At 33.3% G+C, this 14,373-nt stretch overlaps 1 protein-coding gene across 1 annotated transcript in view; it reads left to right on the forward strand.

Annotated features, from left to right (window-relative positions):
- The window catches only part of LOC128202927 (uncharacterized), a 54,340-nt gene extending 45,857 nt beyond the window's left edge, over positions 1 to 8,483 (forward strand). The window contains exons 2-4 of the mRNA XM_052904109.1: positions 1,674 to 1,804; positions 3,977 to 4,061; positions 5,081 to 8,483. Of these exons, the coding sequence (XP_052760069.1) occupies positions 1,739 to 1,804; positions 3,977 to 4,061; positions 5,081 to 5,532 (603 nt within the window). The 5' untranslated portion in view covers positions 1,674 to 1,738 and the 3' untranslated portion in view covers positions 5,533 to 8,483. The remainder of the gene's footprint in view (positions 1 to 1,673; positions 1,805 to 3,976; positions 4,062 to 5,080) is intronic.
- The last annotated feature ends 5,890 nt before the right edge of the window (positions 8,484 to 14,373 follow it).

The raw sequence follows: 14,373 nt of genomic DNA on the forward strand, positions 1-14,373 counted from the left end.
CGGCCAGGGATCGAATCCACGACCGCCCGCTCCGTAGGCGGACGCTTAACCACTAGGCCACGGAGACGGTATATGCCTTAAAATGATTTTAAATGATTGTTTATTGTAATTTTTTTTTCAGAAAAGCGCGCCAAATTGTATTCGAACTTTGATTTGGAACTGAGAGCGGGCTAAGATTTCAAAACAGTGAAAATATTAATATTAAAATATTTATTTTTTATTTCATTGACAATCTTCTGTAAACCACCGGAAAGCATATAATAAACTAGCGTGTATGCACACCATCTTACACTATTCTCAGCATTTATCAAGATCATTCCTGTCACTTCAGAGGACATCTGCGGTACGTAAAGTTCTGCTGGCCTTTACGACCAGGAACGCATCCAAACTAGTTCATATGCGTACATAGAATTCTTTGCGCGTACCAATCAATTATTTAATAAGGGAATTCTATTAGAACTCATTAATACTAGGAATTGTCTATTACTTCCCAATTTAGGAGCCTTAACTTAATCCCATTCTGAGAGAGAGGGCTTATTTGATTTTCTAAGCTCAGAAAGATTAGTGTCATCAAGTTTTGTCTTTGAGAAAAATCTTATCGAGCGTCACGTGTCCCTAAGACTAATTAAAGAAACAATGATATGTCATTAATTATCCCGACAGTTCATTAGTCGGCGAAGAAGCCTTTAAAGTTGAATTGGAGATATATGAGATATATTTGTTTTTACGCAGAAAATGGGATAGTTTGTTCAACGAGAATTTCTAACTCCGTAAAAGATGCACTCTGACTGATTGGCGGATTTGACAACTTTTTCATTTTTTTTGTCTCAAAATCAGCTGATTTTGGCACCAGTGTTTACAACTCAGTCATATAGGATAACACACAATAGAACAGATCTCAATTTTTGGAAAACTGCCGAAATTTTTATTTTTCTTTAAGCGTCTGTAAAGCATTTAGACAATTGTCATCAATTTTTACGCGTAAGGTTAAATACTGCGAGCTGAACTTATAACAGCAGACTTATATTACCGGTTTTCAGACATCAACGCACATTTTGGCTCATTCCAAGATTTTCAATAAATGCATTATTTAGTAAGTAGTTAAAGGTTTATCAGTCCACATTGATGTTTGTTATACGTGTGTATGTATTGGTTTTGAATAAGAGTGTAACTTAAGAAACATAATACATATGCATATCTTTGTGTAAAGAAATTCAATGTCTGAATTATACGGTTATTACTGTTATAATATGTTTATGTTGACGTCTTTTTTAAATGTGCTCATTTTATATTCCTGTAACAGTATGTTTATGTTGACGTCTTTTTAAAATGTGCTAGTTTATATTCCTGTAATGGTATGTCTTTGTTGACATCTTTTTCAAATGTGCTAATTTTATATTCCTGTAACAGTTTGTTTATGTTGACGTCTTTTTCAAATGTGCTCATTTTATATTCCTGTAACAGTTTGTTTATGTTGACGTCTTTTTCAAATGTGCTAATCTATATTCCTGTAATGGTATGTCTTTGTTGACGTCTTTTTCAAATGTGCTAATTTTATATTCCTGTAACAGTTTGTTTATGTTGACGTCTTTTTCAAATGTGCTAACTTATATTCCTGTAATGGTATGTCTTTGTTGACGTCTTTTTCAAATGTGCTAATTTTATGTTTTCAGATAGCTCCATCACCTGACGACAGTCAGTTACTCCTTGAATTTACGGTTTCCTAGTAACAGCCGCCATGATAGAACGAATCCTTGCAGCTATATTCTTTATTTGCCTTCACACAAGTCTTGCCAACGATGCAGTAAGTTACCTAGCAACCATGTTGAATTATATTACGTTTTCAGCCTGGTTATGGTGAAATAATAGCTGCGCAAAAGAGGTAACCCCAGTTACAGCCTGCAGTTTGTGAAGACATTCCCCGATACATTTGTGCGAGTCTAAAAAACATTCAAATAGAAACTAAAATATGTAAAACAACTTCAACATGCTCACACTCAAAGTAATGATCAAATCCATGATTGCTTTCCATTCGACGTGGACAAGCCCTGTAATTCTAAAGTTCAAACATAACATTTGTTTTGAGGCACAAGGATCTAAATAAACACAGAAATACTAGGATTGGTCGCATATTTTCTTGTCTTGAGATGTATGAACGCAGTAACATACGTGTGCAAGTTCGATGAAGAGGCAATAGGCATATCCTGTAGCAAATTTGGCTAGTTTTTTAGCAAATTTTCGGAAATGAACGTTACAAATAAAACAGAAAATATAAAAATACTTAAAGGGCAAGTTAAAGGAATGTCTGGCAGGTAAATCCCTCCTTGGTATGCCCCGTGCATAGCCCTGGGGCTGTATTCAATAACCAACTTAGATTTAACTTAAATCTAAGATTAGAATGTAAGTGTTTTGATTGTATATTTAACTGACCAATAAGCTGAATGGAATCACTTAGGCATGTCCAAAGATAAGGATAAGATCAATGTTGAATACTGGCCTTGGCGTCACAACAATGTGTCAAATTTCCTTTGAATTATTTATCGGCTAATTGCCAATTAGATTTGCGTTCAAAGATAAGGGGCTGCACCTTTTAGGTTTTGAAAGGTCGATATTAACTGGTGTGTTATCTGGTGATGATAGCAAACACCAGAGGGCACCAAAGAGTACGGCAAATAAACTACATTGTGCAAAACACCGAAATCACGCGCGCGCGCGCGTGTTAGTGTGTGTGTGTGTGTGTGTGTGTAAGAAAGGTGTATAGGGGTGTCACATTAAACCGGTGTTTGTAGTAATTGACAGTGTTGTACCTAAACTGGCAATGACAAACAGTCTTTTATTTTCTTTAATTACTATAACAATGCTCAATGTCAACAACAATCGAACGTCTGTAGTACCCCAAATTAATAAAAACAAGTGATTTAGTAACCGTTCCGAAAGGATTGCCTGGCAATTATCTATGCAATTGCAAATTAGACTTTCGCGAGGAATTACATTGAAATCACGTGTAGGAAAAAATAGATATCAATTCAACTTCACTATTTCTGGGCAACCTTACTCTACAACTTTTTATCTATGTCATTAACAAACACATGAATTCACTATTTCTGGGCAACCTTACTCATTGTCCTACAACTTTTTATCGATGTCATTAACAAACACATGAAAACACTATTGGCAATATTATCATATGCCTACGATTTTCAATTTATCGTGCGTTCTTGCACGTTAAACACCGGGGCGTGATCTTGCAACTTCATGAAGAGCCCTATGACAATGACTTCGTCACAGACTTCATTCTAAAAGACGAGGGGCCATGATTACGAACAGTCTCAAGTCCAAGTCTAGACTCAGACTCAGAAAATAGTTTTTATAAAGGAACAAAAAATCATATTAATCCATTTCTTTTGCAAAAAATATGTAAATACTAGAAAAACATTCAAATAGTGAAATACTTCAGCAAGTTTCACCATCAATGCTCTGATAGAAGGAACATTACAATGAAATGAAGTTCTGCCTGAATGAGTCTTGAGTCTGAACTCAGACTTGAGACTGTTCGTAATCACTTCCCCTGGGCTATGTGAATATGCTTAATATAGACGTAGTGGGAGACAAACGAACGTTTTACGTTCCACCCATTTCTTTTGAATGTAGCTATGAACATATTGTTCGAAAGGCTAACCACTATATCTGTAAAAAATCAATAAAAACCTTTAAAAAAGTTCAAAAAGTGCCCAGTTTTCCTTATCCATTTAGCCTTTACAGCTTTCTTGGTTGGAATGTTTGAATTAAACTGCGAGCTGTTTGATATAGCATAACCTGACATCACCAGAAAAATGAAACTCATAATTTCAAGAATATAATATCAAAGACGGCAATACGTTTATTTTATAGAATACAGTATGGTTACTTTGCATAATGCTTAATTCACATAATTTATTATGCATACAATGAGTTTTGTTTTCTGTTTAATTAACAGCCTGCTGGGGCGACCGATACAGCGGACTCCATGGCATTTGACAAGAGAAGATTTGACAGTATCGGGGGATACAGAGGATTCAAAGGTGAGGGTAACTTGTGCATTATGCGTGTCCATATTGATAAACGAATTTCACATGAATACTTAGCCCTAGTTCTAAAGCTTACCTTTAATAATTTTGAATCAAGTCGAAATGTACAACCTTTAATCTAACTGTTTGTTAAATCATTTCATTAAAACTCAACAATGGCCTACAGGGAAATACACAGACCAAGATTAAAACAAACACAATAATACAATGGCAACTATTATTTATTTCTATCTCTTGGCATTGTATTGTTAACAAGCGACACATCTTTAAGAAAAGGGAAAAATCCTGGGTGGGGATGCAAAACATCTGCCGAGCAATCTCGGAATTACATATGGTTTGCATTAACTTTTACTTGAATAGCAAATACAATAGGGGGTTTGATGATCTTCTATGGACATATATTTCAGTGTATATGATTTTTCAATAAATTAACAATTACCAAAATACAATTTTTGCTCACTTGTTTAAATGCATTGTATTTTCTTAAGATCATGAACGTAAGCATTATTGTGCATTGGAATTGTTAATTGTTTTGCAACTGTCTATATGTGTGGAAACGAAAAGATCCTTGAACATTTGTTATGCACCATTCAACTGTAACCACGGCCCCCAGGTCTTGGGAAAAGGGGGGACTTTAGGTCAAGCCAATCCCGGGTAAAATTCCCGCCCTGCAGGGACACACTGCTGGTAAAATCCCCGCTGAATGCCCCGCACCACGGGAAACCCAGTAAAGGCCCATTCCCCGCTATTTCGGCACGAAAACAAAACCACCGCATTCACTCGGCACACTGGGGCCACCTGAGGGTAAAAACACGGCCCATATATCCCGCTATCCCCGGTATACTCCCGAACCTGGGGGGTGGGCGTGGTTACAATTGACTGGTGCATTAAATCGACATTTTTGTTATTGTTTTCACATTCTAAAACGATTTTTGGAAATTTATTTCAATAAAGCGTGACGACCTCATTCATAATTTGGATCAAATGGCATGCCAATCGTTATTTTCTTCCAGGTTTCGCAGACAAACGGCCATACGATGACGGACTCCATAGCTTCGTAAAACGGCGACTTGATAGCATAGATGGACATAGTGGCCTTTCCGGCTTCATCAAGAAATCTTTCGACTCAATCAACGGGCATGCCGGGCTCAGCGGATTTGTGAAACGGCCAATGGATTCGATTAATCGCGGAGGATTTTCCGGGTTCGTAAAGCGACCGATCGACTCGATTTATCGCGGAGGGCTATCAGGATTTGTTAAGCGGCCAATGGACTCGATTTACCATGGAGGACTTTCCGGGTTTGTGAAACGCCCAATGGATTCGATTTACCGCGGAGGATTTTCCGGATTTGTAAAGCGTAGATTTGATTCGCTTGACGGAGGACGCAACGGATTCAGAGGGTTTATCAAGAGAGATGGCTCGGAAGAAAATGTGGATGATCTGGGAGAGGAAGAAATGGAGTAAAACACAACAACATATGCATAACATTGTTAAGATAATTGTTAAATATCCATGCAACGTATATTTTTGTATTAAAGTGATTTTCTTTGTTTTTCGAAAATAGTAATGTAAGATTATCGAAATTTTTGTTTGAGAGTTTTGAATTTAAAAAAATAAATACTAATTTTGTGGTGAAATAAATTGTGCCGAAATAGAAAATAAGGACGTTGATTCTTAACCTTTTTTTGTCTGAAATTCGACGCAAGCACAAATAATTACTCGTAAAAGTCCGATTAATTTACTGCTAAGTATTAATAGTAAAAAGCATTTCTCATTTGCAAGGAATTTTTCATTCCTTACAAGTAATGAAATGCAATTCTGTAAATACCAAACGCGTATTAATTCAGATAACTCTGGTGACAGTCATTGTGAGAGAGAGGTGGACTTTGGAAGAATAACGAAAATAGTTCTTTAATTAAGAAGTTTTTAGTCAATATATAGCAATAATGTTCATCTCATTTTCATGCTAGACGTTGTAATTAATGATACACAAGTATTAACTACGATAGTAAATGAAGTTTATAAGAGCGATTATTTTCAAAATTATATTTCTGTTAAAGTTGTGGAATTTGTCCACAATTCCTGCCATAGCTATGTATTTTTATGTAAGCAGTTCTTTAGACATTTTCCTGATTTTAAGAAAATTGTTATTAACAATGCTCTGATTCGTTTTCCTTACAAGCTAAGGACTTTATAAAATCTTGACTCTTAAACTACAGGAAGCAGTTTTAATGATTTCACATTTTTCAAATTATATTACTTACTTGTACAGTTAAAATGTAAGCATTTTGTAAATTTTGACAAACGACTATCAAAATTGACTTTGGGATAAAAAGCCATTACATAAATTTGACTGAATATTTTTGGTACATATATATTCAATATACGAGATTTTCAATTTACGTTTTCTTCGGAATAAGGTTTCTATATTAGATTGCTATGTTAGTTTACATGTAAGTTAACATTTTCTGTCAATCAGGCATAACATTGATTCTTTAATGAGTGGGGTATTTTTTTTTCAAACAACAGATGAGCACTTTTATAAAAGCAGGAAACTGATACCATTTAATTTGAACCTTAAGTTCTTCACATACATGAGAAACATAAAAATGATATGTGAATTCTGAAGATTTTATGATTTTCTATCTCGTCAAGAAATCTTTAACAAAAGTCTGCAACATAAAAATCATACACTGAGAAAGAATAAGAGTGAAAATATGTAAATTATACCAAGCATGGGGAAGCTGAGGATTTGAAAGTAAGAGGAAAAATGTGTGTTTTAAATTTCTTGAAAAGAGACTCATTCTTTGACATTTCGTTTCAAGAATTCGACCAAAGGTTGTGAGAACTAATGGACCAAGTTATGCTTACTTAAGAACATTTCTTTAGTTAGTGCATAATGAGAAGCTAAAATGTGTTATTCAACCATGCATCATACATTGTTACATATAGGCATTTACACGTGTAGGGTTATTAAAAGACAATGTTTTCATTAACATGCATATTGGATTTTCAAACAAAAAAATATATCGCAACTCATAATAGAAATTTTACGCAGTAAAGAAATCTAAGAAATAATTTCTTATCAAAATATTTCAGATTTACCTTAAGAAAACAAATGTGTATGAAAGTAAAATCAAACAACAGATATATATTTGTCTCTCCCCACAAAAGTGTAGGGGCAAATTTCACATTAAGATGATTAAAATAAAGATGATCACTATACCACACAAAATTCCAGAATGTGCAAACTATTTTCTTTCGAGTTTTTACTACGAAAAGTGCAAAAGCTATATTGTATTTATCAAAAGAGGCGATTACAAATATATGTGGTACGTTTATGATTATGTTTTATTATATAAGTAAATAGTGAATAAGTATATAAGTAAACTATATTATTTTTACGCAAATATAATTTTGATATACAATACAATAATACCATAAGAGTACAGGGACAGGTCCAAAAACAAAGGAAATTACAGGCACAAGCAAACATACAAAGGAAACTACAGGGATAAGATCAAATACTACGGCAACTACAGTGGTTCAAATACTACGGAAACTACAGGGATAAGATCAAATACTACGGCAACTACAGTGGTTCAAATACTACGGAAACTACAGGGATAAGATCAAATACTACGGAAACTACAGGGATAAGATCAAATACTACGGAAACTACAGGGATAAGATCAAATACTACGGCAACTACAGTGGTAAGATCAAATACTACGGCAACTACAGTGGTAAGATCAAATACTACGGCAACTACAGTGGTAAGATCAAATACACTGGAAACTTCAGGGATAAGCAAATACAGTGGAAACTACATAAACAAGCCCAAATACAATGACAACTACAGGGAAAAGTCCAAATACAATGACAACTAGAGGAAAAAGCCCAAATACAATGACAACTACAGGAAAAAGCCCAAATACAATGATAACTACAGGGACAAGCCCAAATACAATGACAACTACAGGGACAAGCCCAAATACAATGACAACTAGAGGGACAAGCCAAAATACAATAAAACGTACATGAACAAGCCCAAATACAGTGAAAACTACACGGACAAGCCAAAATACAATAAAACCTACTTGAACAAGCCCAAATACAGTGAAAACTACAGGGACAAGCCAAAATACAATAAAACCTACATGAACAAGCCCAAATACAGTGAAAACTACAGGGACAAGCCAAAATACAATGAAACCTACATGAACAAGCCCAAATACAGTGAAAACTACAGGGGGACAAGCCAAAATACAATGAAACCTACATGATAAAGCCCAAATACAGTGAAAACTACACGGAACAAGCGCAAAGGAAACTTCAGGGACAAGCCTAGCAGTCGAAACAATAACAAAGGCCCTTATAAAAGGCACGAGGCTAATTCCTAGCAGATATTTTTTTATAAAACAGTTGCCGGATTGATTATTGTAATTGCTTTTAAAAAAATGAAAGCTAAACAGCTATTGCATCAGTAAACTATTTAAATTAGCTGTGCTAATGATTTATGTTTGAAACTATGTGAAATGTAGTTTCGTTTATGTTGCAACATAATACTTTGGATAATTAAATCTTTTTTAAATTTGTAAATGATAACAAAAAACTTTCGGTTGTACACTAATGTTACTTTTAAACAACTAAGTATTGACCACATATATACATTTTTCATTTAATGTAAGCTTTTGCTGATATATATAAAAATAATAGTTTTTTTTCTTTAATTAATTTTAACAGCAGTGTCGATGTAACATCATCTTAAGTTTTATTTCATTAAATATGTTGGTAATGTTAAACAATTTGGTAGCAATTGGAAGTCGTCATATTGTGGTTTTTCTTTTAACACCTAATATATTAATAGACATTTTGAAAATAAAAGATTGTGCCGATAAACGCCAGTTAACAAATGTAATATTACATAATGAATGACTTCAGCAATGTACTTACAAAAAATAATCTGTACAACTGTAAATTGCTGTTGAATGTTCATTCGGATATATAAATGAAATGACCTCAAATCTGTGAACGATGCAAGAAACAGGGTTTGGAAAGGGGATAGTATTTTTATCCAATATGTGTAAACATGTGCATGATTATATTTTAGAAAATTTGGCATTTCGTTTAATTCGTCTTCTTTTTTCGCTTTGAAATCATCATGTGCACATTGTAAAATGATCTGCAAAATCTATATTGTTAATAAAGTGGTTCGACAAAACAAATTTGACATTTTTATTCTCGTTATTCTTTCAGATTCATCTTAGAGATCTCATGACACAATACAACATGTATAGAGCTGTTTCGGATAAGCATCGGTCTTGTTCGATTTCATTATAAATATTTATTTCGATATCTGTATATTTCGTAATTTGAATATCGATGACGAATCAAAATAACAAATTCATTGCGTTGTAGATGAAAAAAGTAATGCTGTATCAGCCTTATAACAACACTACAAAAAACAAATTACTCGATTGTTTCGACCTTTGTTTAAGTTAACAACGTGATTAACGACACCGTTGATGACGTTAACAATTATATGATGTGCTCACACATTTAAATTTAACAAGTACAGCTGTAACACTTGTCTTAAATCTTGCTGAAATACTGGCCCCAATTTCTCGAAACGTCTTAAGCTTAACAGGCTTAAGTAGCTTATTTCATTAAGCCTAAATAAATATATACTTAAAATTAATTTCGATGAATGAAAAATTGTTTATTGTGACTATCATAGCATATTTCTTATTTAAAGTCTAAAATCTGTAACAAAATGTTATATAACACACATTATAGGGAAATAAAAATAGTGAAATTAGTTTAATTCTGTTATAAGTGACTTAAGAAGTTTTGAGAAATTCAGGCCAGCAGATCAAACGATTAGCCATTAAGTTTCCAGCGTAGTTAGGTTTGTTAACATCATTGTTAACTTTGACAAAGCTCTGAACAATCGGCTCATTGTTTAGCAAACGAAAACAAAGCTATGGTGCGTTCATCAGCATGTGAAACCAATGCAAGCTTTTTTCTTCTGAATTTTACCTTTATTATTCAATTGTTTTTTGACGAAATGAAGAATACATCAGTATTGGATCTTTCAACTAACGAAAAACATACCATACAATAGAAATTCGAATTCAGATGTAAAACATTGAAAATGGGGCCAGACCATGTTTGAAACAGTTAATCGAATTTGGTTACATTTGAATGAAAGACAGTAATTTGTTTTTGATAATTCAACATCTTGGTTTCAATGTATACGTTTTGTTAAACGGACACTTCTTTGCCAACAAACCTTAACATCAGTTTAGTTAGGTCTTACAATTGTCACGCTAATGAATAAAAGGAATTTGGAAGTATGAAAGCAAACACGGCCGTTGAAATAACTTGAAGAATCATGCCTGCTTTTCGAACATCAATACTACATATGACGATAAGCATACCTAGTCTGAAAATGACAATAAACCATCAACATAAACATGTACATGTTAACACTTGAATCTGAAATACATTGTAATACACGTAGAGGACCATGTGAGGTCACAAAATAAAGATTTAGAGAGCAAAAAAACTAACTAATGTTTAAAGGTAAGTTCGATCGGCCTTCGGTAAGCCCTTAAACATGGACATCAACAATACACATTGTAGCCTCATCGCACGAATTTTGGCTTTCGGACATAAATTTGCTTTCATTATTTTATTCGGTATTGGAATTAAATGACATTTCAGGACGAAAAACTGGAACTTTCATGACGATATCACTTAAATTACGTTAGATACGTATTTATTTGTGAACTATGTATTACGCATTTTGAATGCTAAATTTTACGTCACACACATGACGTTTTTACGAAAATAAATTCTTGAAATTACTTCCAAAATTAACGAATCAATATTGCAACTAGTTTATCATTTATCACAGAATCTTTCTGAAACATTAATCCAGAAAACAAGATGATTCATTTGTGTATTTTTAATCCATTGGTTCATTTTAGATACAGACAATGAATGTAGTCAAATTTAGTTGGGATGAAAACCGTAGTTGCCATGTAAACGGAAATTAAATACTCGTCATAAATCGCCGAGAAAATAATTCGCCAATGACAATCCTTGAAATGAATTTTGAAAGAAATTAATATAGTTTACATAGAAAAAAATCACTATTTTGGGCAATTTTTGTTCATGAATATTTCATTTGTAATAACTATGTCCAAAGGCCCAAAATCGCACGATGTGACTCATATTGAAAGACATACGCAAGAAGGACTACCAACCCGACAAGAGGAAGGCAACGCTCGTCAAGTTTTACTCACTTGATCAAGGGGAAAAAACTCAGGAACATTTTATACCAGATAATCCCGATTTGCTGGTCTTATACACAATGTCATGGCGTGCGTGTCATTCTAGTTTCACGTGAGCTTTTAAATAACTGAATATTTGTGCATGCTAACACAGTTGATTTCAACATATTTTATTTAACATAATTATATAAACAAACTACACGGAATATGCACACGCACAGGTTGTCTATCTAAAATATTGAAAGGATTGGAACGAAATCATAGCTCATAGAGTTATTCTCCGTAGGAATTAAAAGCCCTCATTTACCAGAAAAATGCGTATGATTGACGATTAGACAATATATATGTTTTATGCGAGAAAGAATGTTACTAATGCTAAAAAAAAGAACTTAGGATTGTGTGCTTAGATATAAGTTCGACTCACAGTTAGATATCATATAAAAGCTATACTTTCCATTGCCTAAACTTCTTTCTAAGAAATGTACTTTAAGTACGTGGTACATTGATGAATATGACTAGTCTCTGAAATTACTACTTAATCATAATAGTCCATTTAAATTGCCGTAAACACAGTTTTGATTGGCCGGACTTTAATTGCCATTGATTTTGTTGTTCGATTGATCCATAAATTTAGTTTTCAAAAGATCGTTTAAATATTTCCGATACCTTTTAGACACAGTCTTTTAAGAATGAAATATTTATAGGTCCAGGTAATATTGATTTGTCGTTGTCATATTGATACTTCTTGATGAAGTATTTGACTCCACTATTTTGACATTGCTGCTACGTTTTGAAACAGAAAGAAATGGAACACTAGTAGTATGCTGCAACATTTCTCATATTCAATAAATCTGAAGTAAGAAATTATCTACTCAAACAATAACATTGAATTCAGATGAATCCAAATCTTCTATGTACACATCTACAAAATCAGAAATCAGAAATGGTTGTTGAATATCCAGTCAAAGCATTGGTTAACATTGCAAAATAATTTTCAATTGTATACGTTTCAGTGCGTTTATTTGATTCGGTATAAGATTTCCGCATACAGCACCACAGGCCCCCGAAAAATGTTCCTCCTGCATATCGGTTCTTCTCTCATGATGTTCAGCATGTAAATAAGCAAATGTATGTGAATACCTTAATGGAACAATAGTTTATCAAATTAAACTATTTTCATACCGTTTTATTTTGAGGAAGGGTCAACACAAGTCGGGGCATATATATATATATATATATATATATATATATATATATATATATATATATATATATATATATATATATATATATATATATATATATATATATATATATTACATGTTCAACAAATATAACATGGATACTCAAAGATGGATTATATTTAAGTACTGTGACGTGTAGCTTCATATTAAGTTGCATGTTCATTCAAAAACATTCATACAACAATTTTAAAGTACATCACACAAAAAGAAGAAATGAGTAAGGCTACCAGTTGTGAGCCAATATGAAAACAGAAATAGATCAAAACTCATCCGAGTAAACAAAAACATAGTTATTTTCCTTCTATTTGTAATATATTGAATATATGTCTACTTATTCCACTGGAGTAAGGTAAAAATGTAACCAAAAAACCTTTCTATACGTAAGAAAAGACAACTTTAAAATGAACTTTAAATTTTCCAGGTTTCCACATGTCATTAAGGGTTTTTTGTATTGCATTACAAATGCGGAACAATTTGAAAGCGGTTAAGAACACTTTATTATCTACATTTTTGAAAACAGTTTTCAGTATTCCCTTAATATGCAAAGTTACTTTTTCGTTGGTATATCATGTAATAAAGAGTTCGTTACGGCTGTTTTATGCCGTGACACAGTGATATGTCACTTCAATGTATTTGACGATTCCAACGCAAGGATCTCCGAACACTCCATTGTTTGCCGCCAAGTAGCATCCCTGTTGAAAAAAAAACAAAACATACATTAATATTAAATTTTAGTATTATAGTAAAAATCAATATAGTAACTTAATATTATGCATTTACTGACCATATACATCCCCTTCAAACGAATTAATCAAACCGGAACATCAGTGCCTACGGCTCAAATGAAATAATTTGTTTCCTCATACAGCAACATCTAGCTGAGTTTCGCTTTAAACATACACATGTACTGTGAAAGACGTAATTGGTTTTGTTGTTCCTTTTTTAAAAACGATGTGATCATATTTCAATCGTTAGCGTCATCGAATGACTCTGAACGTTGAATCAGTCAGAAATGCATATAGGCATATAACGTTATTTAGTTAAATTTATGTTCAACTATTATATTTTCTTAATCATAATAGAGACTATGTTGACACTGAGGTCTCCATTCTGAATGGGATTTTGGGTGATTACTGAAATTAGTATCAGGCTTGACACAGGCAATTTGCATAACATTTGTTTAATGATTAATGTATTAATTTATGAATATCACAATCGACTTTTACGTGAACTGCCATTTAATATAAACTTTTTCGGAAAGGTTTTAGAAACCTATAGACCGAGTCTTTGGCAAAGAGTTTCAAAAAAGTGGTTACCATTCTTTTAACCAGATGACACATGGCACATTTGGCTTCAAAATGGTGATTTCATTCAATTTTCGATTACAAAAATAACGAGCTTATAATTCTTCTAAAAAACATCATTAATTCATAATAGGTCAATCTATAGAACGTACCAGAGAGAAAGTTGTATGCTAGCCTCCCTTCCAAATATTCATACTCAATCTAGGGCTAGTTTTGTCAAAAGGTCATTAGAAAAACTTACATACTGCGTACTTGAGAATTTTTTGTCTCAACGAAATGACTCTTCGGAGTAAGTTATGACCAAACTTTGCACTTAAGAGTGATACATGTCAGCAAAATGCCTTATCGGAGTTAATTATAACAACACTGCATATTTTAGAGTGATTCGTGTCAGCGAAATGCCTTATCGGAGTTAGTTATGACCACACTGCATACTTTAGAGTGATTCGTGTCAGC

Source organism: Mya arenaria, chromosome 9 (assembly GCF_026914265.1).
Source record: "Mya arenaria isolate MELC-2E11 chromosome 9, ASM2691426v1".
Lineage (NCBI taxonomy): Eukaryota > Metazoa > Mollusca > Bivalvia > Myida > Myidae > Mya > Mya arenaria.